At 56.0% G+C, this 19,641-nt stretch overlaps 1 protein-coding gene across 5 annotated transcripts; it reads left to right on the top strand.

The window, feature by feature from the left end:
- The first annotated feature begins 5,005 nt into the window (after positions 1-5,005).
- Positions 5,006-18,910, top strand: HNRNPL (heterogeneous nuclear ribonucleoprotein L). 5 transcript variants are annotated; one of them, XM_070632729.1, is made up of 13 exons: positions 5,006-5,132; positions 9,443-9,561; positions 10,168-10,405; positions 10,506-10,591; positions 11,430-11,526; positions 11,605-11,677; positions 14,991-15,062; positions 15,174-15,454; positions 16,453-16,574; positions 16,874-17,075; positions 17,706-17,763; positions 17,876-17,971; positions 18,558-18,910. In XM_070632729.1, the coding sequence occupies exons 3-13, from the start codon at positions 10,181-10,183 to the stop codon at positions 18,614-18,616; spliced, it is 1,371 nt and encodes a 456-aa protein (XP_070488830.1). In that variant the 5' UTR covers positions 5,006-5,132; positions 9,443-9,561; positions 10,168-10,180; the 3' UTR covers positions 18,617-18,910. The 5 variants fall into 5 exon arrangements, with proteins under 5 accessions (XP_070488830.1, XP_070488828.1, XP_070488827.1 ...); XM_070632727.1 differs by lacking the exon at positions 5,006-5,132 and adding an exon at positions 6,924-7,609; XM_070632730.1 differs by lacking the exon at positions 5,006-5,132 and adding an exon at positions 7,757-8,820.
- The last annotated feature ends 731 nt before the right edge of the window (positions 18,911-19,641 follow it).

Raw genomic sequence — 19,641 nt, 5'->3', positions numbered from 1 at the left:
GAAATCTCACAAAATGCAAAATGTACCAATTGGAAATTATTTTAGCAATCAACAACAAAGAGATAACTAAAAACTCTATGTGTGGGGGTCTGGCCCCGTGGCTGAGTGGTTAAGTTCGCGTGCTCTGCTTCAGCGGCCCAGGGTTTCACTGGTTCAGATCCTGGGTGCAAACCTAGCACTGCTCACCAAGCCATGCTAAGGCAGCATCCCCGCATAGCACAACTAGAAGGACCTACAACTAGAATATACAACTATGTACTGGGGGTCTTTGGGGAGAAGAAGAAGAAGAAAAAACCCTCTATGTTCGGGAGAAATTAAAATGGAAATTATAAAACATTTAAAGCTGTAGGATGCAGCTAAATCAGTATGGAGAGGGAAATTCATAGCCTCAAATGGTTGTATCTGAAAAGAAGAAAAGCTTTGAATTCATCAGCTTTTCCAATTTAAGAAGTCTTGAAAGAGAACAGCAGAAGAAACCCAAAGAAAGAAAGAGAGAACAAATGTAATACTGAAGAGTAATTCATACAATAAAAGGTACATACTCTTTGAGTCAGCACTTCTCAGCATTTCTTCTAGAGATATATTTGCATATATGGAAATCAATGTATGTACCAGTCTGGCCATTGCAGCATTATTTGTGGTAGCAGAAGCCTGAGGACAACCTCAGTGGCCACCCATAAGATAGATTATGGGACTTCCATCCAAGGAAAACTATCCAGACATTAAAAAGAATGAGAAATTCTCAGTTACTGCTGGTGAGAACATACAGTACAGACATTTTGGAAAACAATTTGACATTATCCAGTAATGTTGGAGGAAGATGATCCTATGACCCAGCCATCCCACTCCTAGGTATGTGCCCTGAAAACTCCCACACATGTGCACGAAAAGACTATACTAGGAAGGTCCAAGGAGCATTTCTTTTCTTTTCTTTTCTTTTTTCCACAGTCCCCTCTGTTACTTTATTGTTTACAAAACAAATGGCTCCAGGAGGAAGGAACACAAAAGCCTTACACTTACAGTGGCGAATATAGAGGGGGAAAAGCCTAGCTTTAAAATATTTGAAAATCACCGATTATGTGAAAATGCTGCTTCTGGGCACCTCGGCCGTGGCTGAGGCACCAACATCAGCACAACAGAAAAGTCTCAACTTCGAGACTGTCTCTCCACACTTTCATTTCTCTGTATTTTTAAAAACACACAGCCCTCACATCACGATCTTTTATCAGGGAGCTCAGCCAGCCAGTGGGAGCCGATTTCGAGAGAAATGTGTCACATTCAATAATTTATATTCTGTTCTTTTGCTATTTGTTTTATGGTGGAAGAAACAGACAACCAGTGCAAGAAAGAGTGATCCTAGAAAGGATCAACAGAGTCTTTGTAAACAACGCCCACCTTCAACTTGTCACTCCACTACCTGAACCCTGGAGCACCAACCCTCCAGTTTTAAAACCTTTTCCCTCTCTATTGATAAGCTATAATCAAATTAGCTTAGATGATCATATCTTCCATTGTCGCATTGTGGATGCCTTCACGGAGGCTGTGATTGCAGGAAGTTTCACAGTCAAGACCATGTGCCCAACAAAGCACCTATAGGCAGTTCCAATTTTCTTTCAAGATGGACGTATAAAATTGCGTAAAATGCAGAAGTAGGGGGAAAAAAAGGGAAAGAGGGAACCTTACTGGGTTCTCTCCTAGCAGCTATATTAACGTTTCAAAGTGGGAAAAGTCTGCGAGGGATCAACTCAGTAACAGTCAGAGCCTAACAGGCCTTTCCCCGGCCATCCCTGACCCTCTACATTGCCATGGGGGTAGGCAGCTTCTGGGGGAGGAGCTCTGTGAGCGGATGCAAGGGGCCCTTCTCAGCTTAGGTGGTGGCTGACCTCTGTGCCAAACCCCACTCTGCCTCTACCGTGGAGTATGGAGAAGAGACCAAGCATTTTTCTCTCGATACCAAATATTTAGGAACCACTCAAATGACCGCTATCGGCACAATGGATAAATTGGGATACGTCCATACAGTGAGTTAACTAACAGATATTCCAATCATCACAGAGGAGTCTCAAAAGTACAATACAAACAGTATGATTCCATTTTTATTAGGGCCCCAAACTGGGAAAACAAAACGATAGATTGCTTTCAAATCCATAAAACCGTAAAGAAAAGGAAGGACTTAGAAAGACAAAATTGAGGGCAGTGGTTATGTCTGAGTACAGAGATGGTGATGCAATTCAAGAAGGACATGGAGAGGCCTCGAAGGCGTTGCTAATATTTTAGATGTTAAGCTGAGGGGTGAACATCTGGGTATATTTTATTACAACTTTTAAGCAACACCTTGGTTTATATAAGTTGCCTATCAGCAATAAAGAGCAAAATAGGAGAACAATGGAGCAGTTCTTTATATAAGAATATGAAATGATCTTCCAAAAAAAGTAAAGAGGGGTGGCTGGCCCAGTGGCGCAGTGGTTAAGTTTGTGCACTCCGCTTCGGTGGCCTGGGGTTTGCAGGCCTGGATCCCAGGCGAAGACCTAGCACCTCTCGTCAAGCCACACTCTGGTGGCATCCCACAGAAAATAGAGGAAGATTAGCACAGATGTTAGCTCGGTGACAATCTTCCTCAAGTAAAAAGAGGAAGATGGGCAACAGATGTTAGTTCAGGGCCAATCTTCCTCACATACACAAAAAAAGTAAAGAGGGGGCCAGCCCCATGGCCTAGTGGTTAAGTTCGGTACACTCCACGTCAGAGGCCCGGGTTCGGTTCCCAGGTGCGTACCTACACCGCTGTTAGCAGTCACGCTATGGCAGCAACCCACAGACAAAGCTCAAGGCGAATCTTCCAGTGGAGAGCAGAAACATCTGTGTGGAATGTGAAAACAGTGTCTGTATTGAAGTATTTGCTGGTGTGTATTTAGGATTCCTCTGGAAGGATGCTCAGGGGCGGGAGACGGGGATGAGCAGGGAGGGAGAGTGTTCGCCACAAATTACTTCATTCACCAAGGTCATGTTACCCACTTAATATTTTTTTTTCGAGGAAGATTAGACCTGAGCTAACGTCTGCTGCCGATCCCCTCTTTTTTGCTGAAGAAGACTGGCCCTGAGCTAACATCCGTGCCCATCTTCCTTTACTTTATATGTGGGACGCCTGCCACAGCATGGCTTGCCAAGTGGTGCCATGTCCGCACCTGGGATCCGAACTGGCGAACCCTTGGCCACTGAAGCAGAACCTGCGCACTTAACCGATGCGCCACCAGGCCGGCCCCAATATGTTTTTAATTGAAAGAAATCTGACTGTTTGAAAAGAGGATATGGGCCAGGGGAACCGCCATCCCCATCTGGATGGGGCTGCCGCAGACATGCATGACCCCGACAGTCACTGCAGTGGGCGGCTGGTCCTGGGAGAGGGAGAAGGGATTCTCCTTAAAAATGCAGCATTGCACAGAGGATGGAGCACCGAAAGGAGCCGGGGTCCTGGGCCGCCACTCTGAGCCCCAAAGTTGGGGTTCTTAATCACCAGGAGCTTTGAGCCCTCAGCCCTTCCCGGGGTCTCTACTTCCACAACACATCCACAACCCACCCACTTCAACTCCTCCACGGCCCCCGCCCTGGTCCCCTCCACCTTCTTGTCCAGCCTGTTCCACTGAGTCAGCCTTCCTACTGTCTTCCTGCTCGCGCCCCACCTCCCACAGTGTGTTTCCCACACCCACATCATGCAGCTGCAAGGCCCCTCGTGTGAATATCTGAGCCAGATCAGGGCCCTTCCCTGCTGCAGACACTTCGTGGCTCCACCTCAGAGTAAAAGTGAGAGTCCTGCTGTGGGTGGCACATGAGGACCCTCCCAGACTGCTCCTTCCCGCATCTCTCTGACTGCATCACTTACTATCATTACCAGAGTAGGTCCTTAGAGGAATTAAAACATGCCCACTTCTGGCCCCCGAAGAGCCCAGACTCTAGTGAGGCGACAGAAATTAAACAAATAACTAGATATTTTCACAGGGCAATAAAGCAAAAAGAGAGAGAAATGGGGAGCCATGAGTATAACTGTGTATGGGGCTGACTAGGCCGGGCCGGTCAGAAGATGACACTGGAGCCAAAGTCTGTCAAATGAGGAGCAAAGATCCGGGAGAAGGGTATTCTGGGCAGAGGGAACAGTCAGGGTGAAGCCAGAAACGAGCATTAGGTATTTCATGAAGAGAAGGAAAGCCAATGTTTGCACCATGTCAAGAACAAGCAGGAAGGGGCTGGGCATGGATTTAGATGGGCCCACATGGGTGCATTCTGCCTTGGGGGTGTTAAAGGGGGGAACCACTTGCTTTTTCAGAGGGTGCCCAGCTGTGGTGAATTTCAACTGGTCTTTCCCCTCTCTGTGCCTCAATTTTACCTAATCTGAGAAATGGGGGTAGGCCTGAGGTCCCCTCTGCTTCCAGACATTCTCTGCACTCCTCAAGACCACCCCAGGAGTCAGGCGTTATTACCATCGTCTTCCTGGATGAGGAAACAGACGCCCCAAGAAGCTAGATCGCTTTCCTCAGGCCACAGAGCCAGTTAAGTGTAGCCTCATACTTGACCCCCGGCAGTCTGGCCCTAGAGCCTGTGCCTTCAACCTCCGTGGCATACTGCAGCCCCCATAACCTGACCAGGCACTACGGTGCGGTGGTCACGCCTCTTTGGCGGCAGACAAGTCCCGCTGTGCCACTTACAAGCTGTGGGATCCTGGGTTAGTCGTTTGCATCCCCCGAGCCCATTTCCCCATCTGTACAATGTGCACCCCAACACTGCCTTCAACCACCAGAACATTTGGCCGACCAGGAGAAACGAGGCGTGATTCCCAAACTGCGAGACTTGCTGCGAAGGAAATGGGGGGGCGCATCGAGGGGTTGGGGGCGTTTGGGGAAAAGGGACGCGGAGCCCGAACGCTGCGGCTCTAGAGTCTTCCCATTCCTCTCTTGCGTTGTTTCCTCCGTTCTACCGTGGAGCAACTCTCGGTGCCCCCCCTTCTACCCCCCCCACATTTTTTTTTCCAGGCTGAAAAGAGGTCGCGGTCCCTTTAAGGCCCGCCCCTCCCTCCCCCAAAACTTCCCAGTGTCTGCTCTCTTTTCGATCCCGGACGGCCGGCCAGGCTCGCCGCCGAGCTGGTAGGGGCTGGGGGAGAGGGGCGGGGAGCGGGGCGGGGGGATCGGCGGGAGGCGCCCCCAGCCGCCCGCCGCCCAGGGCCGCGCGCCGGGGTGGGGGCGGGGCGGCGGCCGGGAGCGCGGGTTTGCAGATAACACGGCCGCCTGGTCGCCCGCCGTGGGCGCGCGCAGCGGGCGAGTGGCCCGGAAAGCGCCACGCCCGGGCCGGTTCCGCGGAGGGCCGTCCGCGCGCGCCGGCGCGAGGGGCGTCCGGGCCGGGCGCGGGGGCGGGGAGGGGAGGGGCCCCTCTCCCCTCCCCCCACCGCATTCCTCTGACGTCGGGACCTCGCGACCCCGCCCCTCGAGGGGACCGGCGCCGCCTGGCTCCCGTCGCACGGATCACGTGTGGCGGGCGCTGCGCCGCCCCCATCTCGGTTCTGCCCGCCTCTTCGGCTCTTCCCAGTGAGACGGGGAGCTCGTTTCGATCTCCATCAGCCCACTCCCAAGTTTCTTCTGTCCGCAGACCCACCGGGCCTGTCCCACTCTCTTAGTGCCACTGACCCTATTTCAAACTTAGTTTCCACAAGGACCACTATTTCGAGAAGCCCCGGGCACCCGGGGAGGGGGAAGGCTCCGGAGCATCTTTGGGGGCGTGCCCAGCGTTTCCCACGACTCTGTCCTCGCTTTCTAAGCGCAGTGTCTCCCCAGCGGGCAGCCCCACGACTCAGAGCCCTTAGGGCGGGATCCTGGGTCAACCCCCGGCCCCGGCCCCAGATCCCCAGGTTTGGGCGTCGTTGGACCCTAGAGACTCTGAGCGGGGGCATTCTCTGCAGGGTGGCCCTACCCCGCCCCTGGGGAAGGAAGCCCTGCCAGACGGTTAGAACACCCTGACTCCCCTTGGCTGAGCGCTAGCGCCGTGCCGGGTGCTGTCCCCGGTGCTTGGTGGGCGGGCCGAGGCAGGGACCGCCGCTCCCTTGCCCGTGCAGGACTTGGACAGTCCCTAGACTGGCGGCCCAGAGTGGTCAGGGCTGTCGCGTGAAAGCCGTTGGCCTGAGCGATCAGGGGTTACCATGGGGGAAGCCGGGGGTCTGGGCTGGCAGGGACAAGGAAGGCTTTTCGGAGTGAACCGGAACTGCACGACAAGAGGAGCTATTCTTTGCTCTGGCAGGAGGGGTAGTGGAGCAAATGCTCTAGGTGGAAGGGCTGCACGGGCAAAGGTCGAGAGGTGCGCGAAAGAGGCTTCCCCACGTGCAAACTGCAAACAGTCACTGTGGCCGAGTTTAAGGATGGAGTGGTGAAATGACGCCGCCGGACTGGCTACGGTCGCAACACAGGCGGCGGCAGCAAATGGTTTTATAATGAGAGAAAGGGTCAAATTAGCGTTAAAAAAAATTCCTCCGGCCCTGTGAAGGCTAGAGGTGGCGAGGAACAGGCTATAGTGATGGGAACAGAGCTGAGCTGGCAGCGCCCCTGTGTCTTGGTCCAGCCTTCGCCGCTGCACACAGCAGTCACGCAACAAATACTCAGGGTACTGCAGGCCCTAGCTCCCTTAGAGGGTCGCTCCCCCCCGGGAGGCGCCTGAAAGCGTGTTCGCGCATGCGTTCTTTCCTAGACTGCGCCAAAGAGCGCCTACCGGCCTGAGCGCTCCCCTTTTTCACCCAATCAGAGACCGCCAGTCCTACGATCCGGCGAGGGGACGCTTTCTACTCCCCATTAACCAATCGGGTGGAGACGCAGAAGATGGGCACCTCCAGTAGCCACTGGAAAGAGGCAGAGGGGCGGGGCTTCCTTGTCCCCTTGCGGAGTGGCGCGGATAGGTAGCCGTTGTGACTGGAACACCAAAGGCTTTCGGTTTGATGGATTAGCGAGAAAACCAATGAAATTGGGAAGAAGGCGGGGCTTTTCAGGAGAGTGGGGAGCGCCGTTCCTATCAGGTGCTCGTAGGGAGGCCAGGCAGTGCCAGAAATCCGACCTATCAAATTGAAGTTTATTTTAAGGCGGCGGGGTCGGCGAAATGACTGGCAGAAAGCGCTCGCCTATAAGGAGTGTCCTAGACAAACGAGGGCGGGCCCTCCTACAGAACGGCGTGGCCTGTATCCAATAGGTGCGCAAGGCATGTGGAGGCTTCCCCTCCCCCCGCGGCGGGACCAGTGGCTCCCCCTATCGGGTGGGGGCGGCGGGTGACGGGCGTGTCCCTCCCCCAATGAGAGGCGGGGGGAGGCGGGTTCTGCGCCGCCATGTCGCGGAGGCTGCTGCCCCGGGCGGAGAAGCGGCGTCGGCGGCTGGAGCAGAGGCAGCAGCCGGACGAGCAGCGGAGGCGGTCGGGAGCGATGGTGAAGATGGCGGCGGCGGGCGGCGGAGGCGGCGGTGGCCGCTACTACGGTGGCGGCAGTGAGGGCGGCCGGGCCCCTAAGCGGCTCAAGACTGACAACGCCGGTGACCAGCACGGAGGCGGCGGCGGCGGCGGTGGAGGAGCCGGGGCGGCGGGCGGCGGTGGCGGGGTGAGGCCAGGGCCCTCATTGCCAGGGACGGCCGGGAAGGGAGGGAGAATTTTCTACTTCTAGGGTATTTATTTTAGGGGGGGGCCTCTGCGCACGCGCCTAGGCCCTCGCGCCGTTGACGGGGTGGGGGAGGGGCAGGCGTTAGGCAAACGGCGGGGTTTGAGCGAGGACAGGCGCTTGCGCGTGCGCGCTCGCCCCTGCGTGGTGGGGGGGCGGAGGAAGCGGCTCGCGCTGCGGGCGGCGCAGTGCGCAGGCGCCGCGGGCTGGCGTGTGGGGGCCGGGCACGCGGCCGGGCCGGTTTTTCCTCTTTATCTTCTCCTCCTCTGGCCCCCCGCGCAGGCGCACTGCTGCCGCCCGGGCCTCGTGGGCGGTTGGGGGGGGCGCCGCGTGAGCGGTAACGAGTGGGCGGTGAATTCCCCTCTTCTTCGCGCCGAAGTGGGAATTTTTGTGCTATCGCTGTTTAATTTTTATAGCGTCGTAGTTTCTGTCGATACAGACGTTGGTTTATTTGAGGCTGTTCCCCTAGCACAGTATGTCCCCCATTTTGGTGGGTCTTGGAAACCGGAAGCCAGGCTCGGGAAAGAACTTTTTAGCCGTTTTGGGAGTGGAGCCCGGCTTTGGAGCCCTCGTTTGCTTAGTTTCCTGCGCAGTGGGTTCGATGCCCCGGAATGTTCCCTGAGCGTGGGCATTTCGGATTTTGGAAGGATTTTTAGTCTCCTTCTGCGAAAACACCCCTAGTAGTTCCTGCTGGCTGGGAGCCCCCCCCTCCTCCGAGTTCATGAACTGCCGTCCAGCCAACGCAGGGTCTTCCAGGGTTTAGTGGCAGCCGCAGCTGTGATTTGCCAGCATTTTAGTGTCTGCCAGGCCTTGCTCCACGCGGTCTGTAGGTAGCTGGATTGCAGTTGGACACGGAGGTAGGGGGTGGTATTCTTATTCTCCCTGTACCGAGATGAGGTAAATTCCTTTAGGTCAGGTAGCCGGGGAGGGGAGGGGCTGGAGTTGGAGCTCGGGGCTGTGGAACTCTGAACCGCGAGCTGGGAACCGTCAGTTGGGTGTGCCTCCTGTGGTTTGTGTGGTTCATTCCTGAAATAGAATCCAGTTCTGCCCCTGTTCCATGGTTTTCTGCCTGGCCGTTCTCAGGCAGGAGGTTGGGCCCCGAGCCCAGGAGACGTGGAGAAAGTGGCTTTCCTCCTCCTTCCAGAGGCTTCTGTGTGAGTGGGTGGAAAGATAACTTCTCCTGGGAAGGGAACTGGTTTTTAGTGGTATGGGTGGGAGTTTGTGTTTCTGAAAGACCGTCCTCACCCCGTTTTTCCTTAGTCTGGCTTAGGCCGTATTTTCCAATGCAGATTTGGGTGGGAGGGTGTGGTGGGAACAGAAGGCCCGGCTGGGTAATGATGGTAGCTTGCTTCACCCGGGAGAGGGCAGAGAAGCTGGGGCGGATGCCATGGGATGTCCTGATTCGCACTGCTGCAGAGAATTGTTCGACCCCTTCCTGCCGGTGGTGTCCCCGTTCCAGGTCACTCTCTTTTCATGTTTCCTTGACCAGTGGGAAGAGACAGGTCCTGGGAGGAATGTAAGATAGGGGACTAACCTGATCCTGTGTTCTGCTTCCCTCAGCAGCTACAACAGGAGCCCCTGGGCAAGTGGCCACCCACTCAGGGCCTCCGCTTTGCTGGCCTAGAATCCTTTTAGGGTGATTGGCTGCCCGTTTTTGTCTGCCTTTGTTTTTCCTGAGTGACACTCACTTGTCTTATTAGACTGAGTCCCCTGCAGCTCGGGCCAGTGGGCCACCATGTTTACAGCAGGAAATGAAGTCTTGTTTTTGTTTCTTAGGAGAACTACGATGACCCGCACAAAACCCCTGCCTCCCCAGTTGTCCACATCAGGGGCCTGATTGACGGTGTGGTGGAAGCTGACCTTGTGGAGGCCTTGCAGGAGTTTGGACCCATCAGGTACTCGGCTCGAGGCCAGGAGTTGGGTATACAGAGAAGTTGACGCCTTGGTGTCCCATGCATTACCTGTTTCTGGTTGGAAGCAATGTGGCCAGTTTGGTCCAGTCTCCTTTGGCTAGGTCCTGGGGCTCATCTCTTCTTTGGCATGGCCGTTGTACTTTGGGTCAGGTTACAGCAAGCTCTTTGTCCTTTTTTCTTTCCTTCCTCTGCCTTGTCATTTGTAGTTGGCACTCTCACATTTAGCAGGCGTTCACTGAGTATTTGGCGCGTGCTGGGGACTGGGAAAGCGTAGTGAACAAAACTGTCCTGGCCTCCTTCAAGTCAGTCACCCACCAGAGTGACCAACATGGTGATGGGGGAAGCCTAGGCCTCTGTGGGAGGCATCTGACTCAGTCGGGGGGGGAGGAGTCAGGAAGGAAGGCTTCCTAGAGGAGGTGATGCCAAAGCGACACCTCTTTTGCATGTTGTGCCACTTACTGCCATTGGTGTTCAGGTCGGGAAACTGTGACAGGGTACAGAGGAGTCCAGAGGCCAGGCAGGAGTCAGTTCACAGGACTGAAGGCCATTCTCCTACTCTCGTCACCCTCCCCCTGTTCTCTCTGCCAGCTATGTGGTGGTAATGCCTAAAAAGAGACAAGCATTGGTGGAGTTTGAAGACGTGTTGGGGGCTTGCAACGCCGTGAACTACGCAGCGGACAACCAGATCTACATTGCTGGTCACCCAGCTTTTGTCAATTACTCTACCAGCCAGAAGATCTCCCGCCCCGGGGACTCGGATGACTCCCGGAGCGTCAACAGCGTGCTGCTCTTTACCATCCTGAACCCCATCTATTCCATCACCACGGTGAGTGCCAGGGGGCGTTCGTCAAGGCTCCTCTCTGAGATCTGCCCCGAGCCACTGACGTGCCAGTGCCCCTTCATCTTGCCTGTCTTTACTTTTCCAGGATGTTCTGTACACTATCTGTAACCCTTGTGGCCCTGTTCAGAGAATTGTCATTTTCCGGAAGAATGGAGTGCAGGCCATGGTGGAATATCCTTTGCCGGGAAACTGGTGTTCTTGGAGCACGGGCTGTCGCAGCCACACAGGGGTCCAGCCTCTCAGCCGACTTGTGCTGCTACCTGCTGTCCTGTGCCAGCTGCCTTCACAGAGCCCACAGTCGGACAGCAGGGACCACCGATAAACCAGTGATTGGATGTAGTGTGGCAGTGCAGTAGTTAAGGTGCTGTGAGGGGGAAGAGCAGGATGCTCTGAGACACCAGGGGCTCCGGGAACGTGTCTGGGGAGGTGATAGCCTGTTTCCGAGAGGAGCAGGGAGCTGGTATTGAAGGCGGAGAAAGCAGCCTCTGCCCAGGTCGTCAGGTGGGCAGGAGCGTAGTGTTGGAGGAGGTGAGGGATGTGACAGCTGAAGAGGTGCTCACGAGGGGAGAGGGCTCGCCGTGGACATGGTGGCGTTACTAAGGCGGCCAAGACGATGGCGTGAGGCTTGCTCAGGGTGCAGCGGGAAGCCACTGAGGGACTCCCAGGACAGGAATGGTCTGGTTGACGTTTCAGGCTGGTTGGGCTTAGAGCACACGGCAGGGAAGGGAGAGGATTAGGCTAAAGAAGCTGCCTTGTTCTGTGTGGTGGCAGAGGAGGTGGCTGCCACCTCTAGGTGGTGGGGTGGGGGTGCACATCACAGGAGAACTCTGCCTGGCAACCGCTCACCCAGGGCAGCGCTCTGTACGAGTGACTGGTGGCCGTGTGCAGGGCCCTAACCCAAAGCCACATGTAGCATAGTCCTTGGTGCTACCTTCTCCTTCCTCTCCGGGACAACTTGAAACCCTTACCAAGGAACGGCTGTGCCGAGACTTTCCTTAGCTGTCCTCACATTTGACTCAGTGCAGAGTGCTCAGCGGGCCAAGGCCTCGCTCAATGGGGCTGACATCTACTCAGGCTGCTGCACTCTGAAGATCGAGTACGCCAAGGTAGGTCTGGGGAGAGCCGGCCCCGTCCGCTTCCGGGGCCCGGCCCCGGGCTGAGCTCACTCTGTCTCGTCCCTGCAGCCCACACGCTTGAACGTGTTCAGGAACGACCAGGATACTTGGGACTACACCAACCCCAATCTCAGTGGACAAGGTAATCCTGCGGCCACTTTGTTCTCCACACACCACCTGCCTTCACTCGACTAGTGCACCTCATAGACCTGGGCTCAGGGTTATGTAATGCCATTGGGTTCCCTGTGGACATGAGAGGGCCTTGGGCTCAGCTCTTGGAAAAGACGCTGCAGTTGGAGAGGGGGACCGAGGGGCCTCTGGGTCCCAGCTGCTGCTTCCTGTCCTCTGCTGAGGCTGAGGGTGCAGTCGGGGCAGAAGCTTGGACGGGCTGGGAGCAGGGCCTCACTGAGCACAGGGCCTGGTGGGGGCTGGTAAACCGTTGCAGCTCCCAGGTGGACTCTGCTGCTTCCCTTCTGGGGGCTGCTTAGAGTCCCTGATTCTCCATTAACTGGGCCGGGAGCCGTTCCCTTGCTCTCCCCGGCCCACAGGGTCTGCTTGGGGCCGGGGGCAGATTGGGAAGGTGACGAGGGCTCCTGGGCCCTGCCGCACAGCCTTTGAGCAGGCTGACCTGGTGGAGGTGAGACACCCTGGATTGGAGCAGGGCCGACACGCCTCACCTCACTTGTAGAGGGGATTCAACATCTCTGCCGGGGGCCCGCGTGGACGGCCCCCTTCCTAGAATCTGTCAAGAATGGTTTGCCTTGGATAGGAGGGAGAGGTGGAGGATTGCCTTTGAAAAACAGCGGCACCCCCCCAGCGAGACCGTCCACCTCTGTGTCTGTCTTGGTCTGCTACGTCGGACTAGGCCGCGGGCTGAGGGAGGAGGCTGGTGGCTGACATCTCTCGGGCCCCGGGAGGCCAGAGGCCCCGAGTCCCAGGCAGGCCTGTCTTGCTCGCCCTTGCAGCTGGGAAGCAGTGGGCAGGGTGGGCTAGACTCTCCCCAGGACCCTCACAATGGGCGCTGTGGGCCCGGCTGCCCCCTGCAGAGGTCAGAGGCACATTGGTGCCAAGTGAATGTACCAGAGCGGGCAATGGCATTACATGACCGCTAACAGAAACACGGCAACCAGCCACTGCTGCTCCAAGGAACATAACTAGAAGATGTGCAGACCAGCAGGGGCTAGTGGCAGGGGCTGGCCGGGCATTGTTTGATGCCTCTCAGCTTTGGCCGCCCCAGAGCCGGGGGTCAAAAACGAGAGCTGAGGAGGTGACCTGGAGCGAGGGCGGTGCTTCGCCACCCCCTCGGGAACCGTACTTCAGCGGCTCTGCCTCTGCACATTGCTCACCAACACACAGGGTAGAAACCACTAGCTCTTCCTGGAGAGGACAGAACACGCAGCCTGCACCACGTCCCCAGAGCAGCCGCAGACTTGAGCTCACTACATCAAGGACACCACACCGCGCTCCAAGGAACAGCTCCAAGCACAGAGACAGAGGCAGACAGAGGCAAAGAAAGAGGCGCAACACGGCAGCAGACGCTGCTCTTTACTAGACATTAAAGGTCAAAGTCCAAGCAAACTCGAGCCCGAGAATGTACACAGAAGTAGGAAACACAGAGAACAGAGCTCTCCCAGCCAGCCAGCGGCACTCTTTGCGGAGAACGTTCATAGACTGAAGTAGATTCCATGGGCCTCCGAGACAATAGGATCCTCTCCATTCCTCGCCATATGGGTTTTGGTTTTTTTAAGTCCTTTGGTTTGGGGAGGGCCTTCTTTTTTTCTTTTCTGTTTTGATGTTTTTATTTTTTCTGCAGTCATCGGCTGCCAACATAATCTGCACCAACTGGAGATCAGAAACCAAAAAAAAACTTAAACCACAACAAAAAAAAAAACCAAAAAACCAAAACAGACCTAAAACCAGACAGCCAAACAGCTCAGAGGTACACAGTTACCTGCTGGCGGGTAACCGGGCGTGCTCCCAAGGCCAAAAGCGCGGGCATAGTGGGGCCACTGGCACACTTCACAACCAGGAGACACGCACACGGAGCGCTACACAGCCAGAAGCACCGCACTGCAGCACACAATGTGAGGAGTGACAACACGGAGGGACACTACCCACTGCATACACCTTTATTTTCCACTTTCTGGTATCTTCTGAGGACAGAACATCTGTGAGCCATTTTTGATTTAATCAGAACATTGACTTTTAAAAAACAATTCTTTAAAAAAAATTGTAGCGGATGTGTGCCGTAACTTGTATTTATGACTGTAAAACCATGTGATGCAGGGTCGCAGTGTATGTTTGATGGGACGCCATCTTTCAGAACTGTGCTAACTCACTGTTGAAGCGTCCAATGGTAAGAGAAAAGACAGATTTGTTTTTTGTGACAAATGGACATTGTACTCTGTACTTCTGCTGTAAGTAGCCCTTTTCCATCTTTGTAATGACCGATTGTTGAAAACACAACCCAGGCTGGGTGGCAGGAAACGGCAGTGGTCTCGAGCCCTGGGTTTTGGAGTCAGCCAGACCTGGGTTCAAATCCCGGCTCAGCCACTAACTTGCTTTGTGACCTTGGGCCAAAGTGTCTTTTAACTGCTCAGTTAAAAGTTAACTGCTCACTTTCCTTATCTGTAAAATGGGGCTGAAATAGTACCTACCTCATAGGGTTGTTGTGAGGAACTGAAGAAGCGGTGATGTCTGTAAAATGCTGAGCACAGTGCCTGCCACTCAGGTGCTGAGTTAACGGGAGCGATGGTGACCGGCAGCTGGGGTCGGGGGGATCTGCGCCATTGTCTGGGTCTGAGAATGTTGATGCCTGTACATAACTGTTCATCTGAACTGATCCTGATGTTGCCCTGTGTTCCTTGCCTCCGGCCCCTCTCCTTGGGTCGGACGTGACTAGTAGGGGGATGGCTGGGACCAGGATTGAGAGGGAAAGGGTCTAGAAAGAGGGCCTTAGAGCCCCTGGAACCTTGGGGCTTTGGGGGCCAAATTTTATCTTCTTTTCTGCCCTCCCCTGGGTATTTTCTGCTCTTCGCTCCTCTCCCTTCATTGGGAGCTATTTTAGAAAGCTGTTCTTGGCCCCCGTAACAAACATATCAGCTTCCACAGCAGCTGCAGGTTCCCCAGAGGGCCCACGCCTTGGGCCTCCCACCAGGGCCAGGGCAGGGGAGAGCAGGCCCAAACCCTGGCTGCTTCCTGTAGGGAGAGAGGAGACCAGCCGCTAGGGCAGGGCAGGGGAGGGGCAGTCACTCCAGCCTTGAGCCTTGAGGCTTGGGCTTGATGCCCACCCTGGGTCAGACGACAGGAAGGAGGCCCCGGCAGCCCCGGTGAGGAAGGGAGGGTCTGCAGCCAGGTTGCAGAGCTGAGGGCCTTCGAGATTAGCCTCTGCAGTCAGGAGGGAGAGACGCCCCCGTTTTCCAAGTTAGGCTCTGACTCTCTTTCTCTGTCCACAGGTGACCCTGGCAGCAACCCTAACAAACGCCAGAGGCAGCCCCCTCTCCTGGGAGATCACCCCGCAGAATATGGTGAGGGCAGGGGGTTCCCCTCCGTGGACTCCCGTGGCTCATGTGCCCCTGCCCGCTGCCCGCCGCGCAAATTCTCACCCGTCCTCCCTCTCTTTCCTTCCCACCCCCCAGGAGGGCCCCACGGTGGGTACCACAGCCATTACCATGATGAGGGCTACGGCCCCCCCCCACCTCACTACGAAGGGAGAAGGATGGGCCCACCAGTGGGGGGTCACCGCCGGGGCCCAAGTCGTTATGGCCCCCAGTATGGGCATCCCCCACCCCCTCCCCCACCACCCGAGTATGGCCCCCACGCCGACAGCCCCGTGCTCATGGTCTATGGCTTGGATCAATCTAAGATGAACTGTGATCGAGTCTTCAATGTCTTCTGCTTGTATGGCAATGTGGAGAAGGTGAGCTGCTGCTGGATGCCCTGCTGTCCTTAGACCTGGCGGGCCCGGGGGCAGGCCTGGCTGGAGCGCGGGCCGGAGGGCTCACGCCGTTAGTCTGGGCCTCCCCGTGTGTGGGTGTTCCAGTATTCACAAGCCAGGACCTTGTCACGTGAAAGTACTACTGTCTAACGTTATGTGGATATCGTGATTTAGAAAACTTAGCCATGATAGTTAAAGGTGATCATGCAAGGATTTCATCTGGAAAACATCAGATGATCTGGCAGCACTAGGCCTTCCTGCCTGGCTTGTCGGGATGCTTGACTGGGGCTGGCTGGTCACTGTCCGCCTTAGACCGGGTGGGCTCCTCTGTCGCACCCAGCTGGGTCCTGGAAGCCTTTGAGTTTGCAGCCCTGGCTCGGCTCGTTGATGGTGGGAGCAGCCAGTGCACGTTCTGTGTTTTTCGTATGTACCAGGCACTGTTAAAAGTGCTTGACATGTAAGAAGTTGACTTTTGATACGGAGCTTTAATGAAACAAGTAGGGGAGATGCACCAAGGGCGCATAGCTTGCCCAGGTTCCCGTCCCTTTACGAGGAAGCAGGACTCAGAGAGAGAGGGCCTGGCTTCCACACCTGCGCTACTGTTGGCAGCAGCATGTTGATGCTGTAACCCACACGGAGAACTGCTTCGCGCTGTGACCCAGTATCTGTCGACGCAGCTGTCTGTGTGTGACAGACACTGACGAGCAGGGCTGCTGTAGTTTCTCACTCTGCCCTCTGTTTGCTGTTGCGCATCCTGGAGGGACAAGCTTGGGGGTTAGGTCCTGCAGTTAGAAAAACACTGTCTCCTGGGCCGAGCGCTTGCCGTGGGCTGGGCCTGCTTCTCCTGATTCCCAGTTCACAAGTGAGGAAGTGGAAGCTTAGGCCCAGAGCAGGAGTGACTTGCTTCTGACTAACGGAGGGGCGGGAGAAGGGTCCCTGGCATCTGGGCAGTGGTGCCGACCGCGGCTGCTCTCCTCAAGGTGAAATTCATGAAAAGCAAGCCGGGGGCCGCCATGGTGGAGATGGCTGACGGCTATGCCGTGGACCGGGCCATCACCCACCTCAACAACAACTTCATGTTCGGGCAGAAGCTGAAAGTCTGGTAGGTGCCCGGTCTCCCTGGCCTGGGGAGGGCTGGCGAGGGACTGAGAAGGGAAGGGGCCCGCTCTGGACAGGGCGCTGCAGCGGAGCACAGTGAGGCCGAGGAGCTCATCAGGCTGGAGTGGGCGTGGCAGATGCGTTCCCAGATGCTCCTCCGCACCAGGGGGAGAAGGCGAGTGGGCCTCACCCGGCTGTGAAGCAGTGCCCCCTAGGCACACCGCGCTCAGATGGGCACCAGGCCGCAGCGGAGGGCTTGAGGGACCACTGGAGGTCTGACGAAGGGCTCTGCCTCCCCCGCAGTGTCTCCAAGCAGCCGGCCATCATGCCTGGTCAGTCCTACGGCCTGGAGGACGGGTCCTGCAGTTACAAAGACTTCAGCGAGTCCCGGAACAATCGGTTCTCCACTCCGGAGCAGGCCGCCAAGAACCGCATCCAGCACCCTAGCAACGTGCTGCACTTCTTCAACGCCCCTCTGGAGGTGACCGAGGAGAACTTCTTCGAGGTGGGTGCCGCGGGGCTGGGCCCTCACCGCTGCCCTCAGTGGGTCGTGCCTTGTGTTCTGACGGATACCTGTTGAGCCGCTCTGCCAGATGCTGGGTTTGGGTGCTGGGGACACAGCAGTTTCCAGGACACACAGGCTGGAGTGGCAGCGAACTCCAGCAGCACTGGAGTTAGCCGTGCTCTTGCCGCTGTCGTTTGCTGGTTAGAGTCCTCCCGTCCCGGTGGCAGAGTGCTCATCCCAGTCTAGTCTCAGGGCGTCCATCGTTGGCCCTTGGGTGCAGGGGGCTCTCGTTAGGTGTGCTCATGGGAAGGAGGAGGCCAGGCTGGCGGGGTGGACTCTGCCCCTTGCTCCAGCCTGAGAGGTTGAGCTCAGCAAACATTTGCCTGGTGCCAGCACACCCAGGCAGCAGGTGAGGATGGGGCGTTTCACAAGCACTGTGCCAGCTCTTGGCAGCAGAAAGGTAAGAGCGGTGTTTCCAAACCTTAGGCTCATGGGGACACCTCAGGGGATGTGGTAGAAGCCTAGAAACCCGTTCTCCGGGAGCACTCCCGCACTCAGGCACGGTCTGCTTGATTCTGCCCTGTGGCAGAGGCGCCGTGTGTTTCTCAGTCTCTGCTTGCTCTGTTGCAGATCTGCGATGAGCTGGGAGTGAAGCGGCCATCTTCTGTGAAAGTGTTCTCAGGCAAAAGTGAGTGCCTTGCGCCCCCCGCACCCCCCACCCGCCCTTCCCACTCCTTGGGTGTAGGGGGCACACCCTAGGTCCTGCTGGGCGCAGGCCGCAACCTCTGCTTTCCGGGCAGGTGAGCGCAGCTCCTCTGGGCTGCTGGAGTGGGAATCCAAGAGCGACGCCCTGGAGACTTTGGGCTTCCTGAACCATTACCAGATGAAGAACCCGAGTGAGTGTCTGTGTGTCGTGCGGCGTCCCCTTGTGGCCCGCTGTGTTGGCTGGCTTCAGGCCAGAGCCATCCTTCCTGCCCTCAAGACAGGGCTCCAGAGATTTTTCTCACAGTCGCTGACACAGGCAGGTGGGGCCTGGTTGTCAGGAGAGCAGCCTCATGTTCCCCATGGGAGGGCCAGCCCGGCTGCTGAGTGCCACCCCCTCTGCCAGCCTGGGAGTTGCTCAGGCTTGTCCTCCAGGGAGTCGGCATGCTCTCTGTCAGAAGACGCTGGTACACGCCCAGCAGCGTCAGTCACAGGGGCCGGCTCAGACAGTGCCAGGAGAGGGGCTAGCGTAGCCAGCTGGGCAGGTCTGCGCGCTGCCCCCAGTTCCTGGGGCAGGACTCTTGCCCTGGGGCAGTGAGGGAGCTAGGCGTGGGGTTGAAGAAAGAGAAGTGGCTTGTTTTTAGGACTCACACTGGGCAGTGACGGGTTAGATCTCTGCAGTTGAACTGCAGAAAAAGAGATGTGCACAAAACGAGGGGAACTGGGTGGGGGGAGCCTCTAGAAAGGGGCCCAGGCCAACGTTTGTTTTCCCCTCCGCAGATGGTCCGTACCCTTACACCCTGAAGTTGTGTTTCTCCACTGCTCAGCATGCCTCCTAATGAGGTGCCGAAGAAGAGGCCCTTCTGAGCAGGAAAACGTTTCTCTTTCCTTTATGCTGTTGGTTTGTTTGTTTTGGCACAAGTTCCTGTATTCCTTTTTTTTAATGCTAGGTTAGTAGAGGCTTAACCATAATGAAAATGCTCGAGGTCTGGAGGGGGAGGGGAAGGGAAACATCTCCCAAGATTAACGTTCACTTTTTAAAAATTATTGTACATGTGATTTTTTTTCCCTGTTCATATGTTTGTGCTGCCCATGTACTCTGCACATTTCAATAAAATTGTTTGGAAAATAAACATAGCACTTTCTGGGATTCCACGGTGTGTCTGCTTCCCTCCCACTGAGTCTTCTGCAGAGGTGGCAGGCTGGGCCCCAGCCGCAGCCCTGGGGGAGCTGCAGGCCCCACCCTGGGCAGACACGGAACCATCTAGGAACTCAGGAGGCCTTGGAGGAACATCGGGGCCGCCTGGCTGCATTCTTCACGGGCCCTGCCTGAGCAAGCTCAGTCCACTTGAGAGTCACTTTAAAAAGAAAATGGTGGGCTGGCCCGTGGCCGAGTGGTTAAGTTGCGCACTCCACTCCCGTGGCCCACGGTTTCACCTGCTCAGATCCTGGGCACAGACATGGCACTTGTCAGCCCACGCTGAGGCGGTCTCCCACATGACAACTAAAATATACAACTATGTACTGGGGGGATTTGGGGAGAAAGCAGAAAAAAGAAGATTGGCAACAGTTGTTAGCTCAGGTGCCTGTCTTAAAAACAACGAAAAAAGTAAATGGTGTTGAAGAAATTCAGACTCGAGAGAAAAAAAGAGCCTTAATCCTGCAAAGTAAACAGCCTGCATTTTTATAAGGTTAGAAAATAAAACCTCAGATAAAAGTGAAAGTGTGCCCTTGAACAGCCTGGTGATCCTTTCTTCCATATGGAAAGTTCTCTGGATGTGTGTTACTGTAACAAGTGCTGTGTGTGTACTGTACAGTGTTGTGCACCGTATCACATGCAGAGCGACCTCCACCACCTGCACAG

The sequence above is a fragment of the Equus przewalskii genome, chromosome 9 (genome assembly GCF_037783145.1).
Source record: "Equus przewalskii isolate Varuska chromosome 9, EquPr2, whole genome shotgun sequence".
Lineage (NCBI taxonomy): Eukaryota > Metazoa > Chordata > Mammalia > Perissodactyla > Equidae > Equus > Equus przewalskii.
This window is presented reverse-complemented; position numbering and strand designations above follow the sequence as displayed.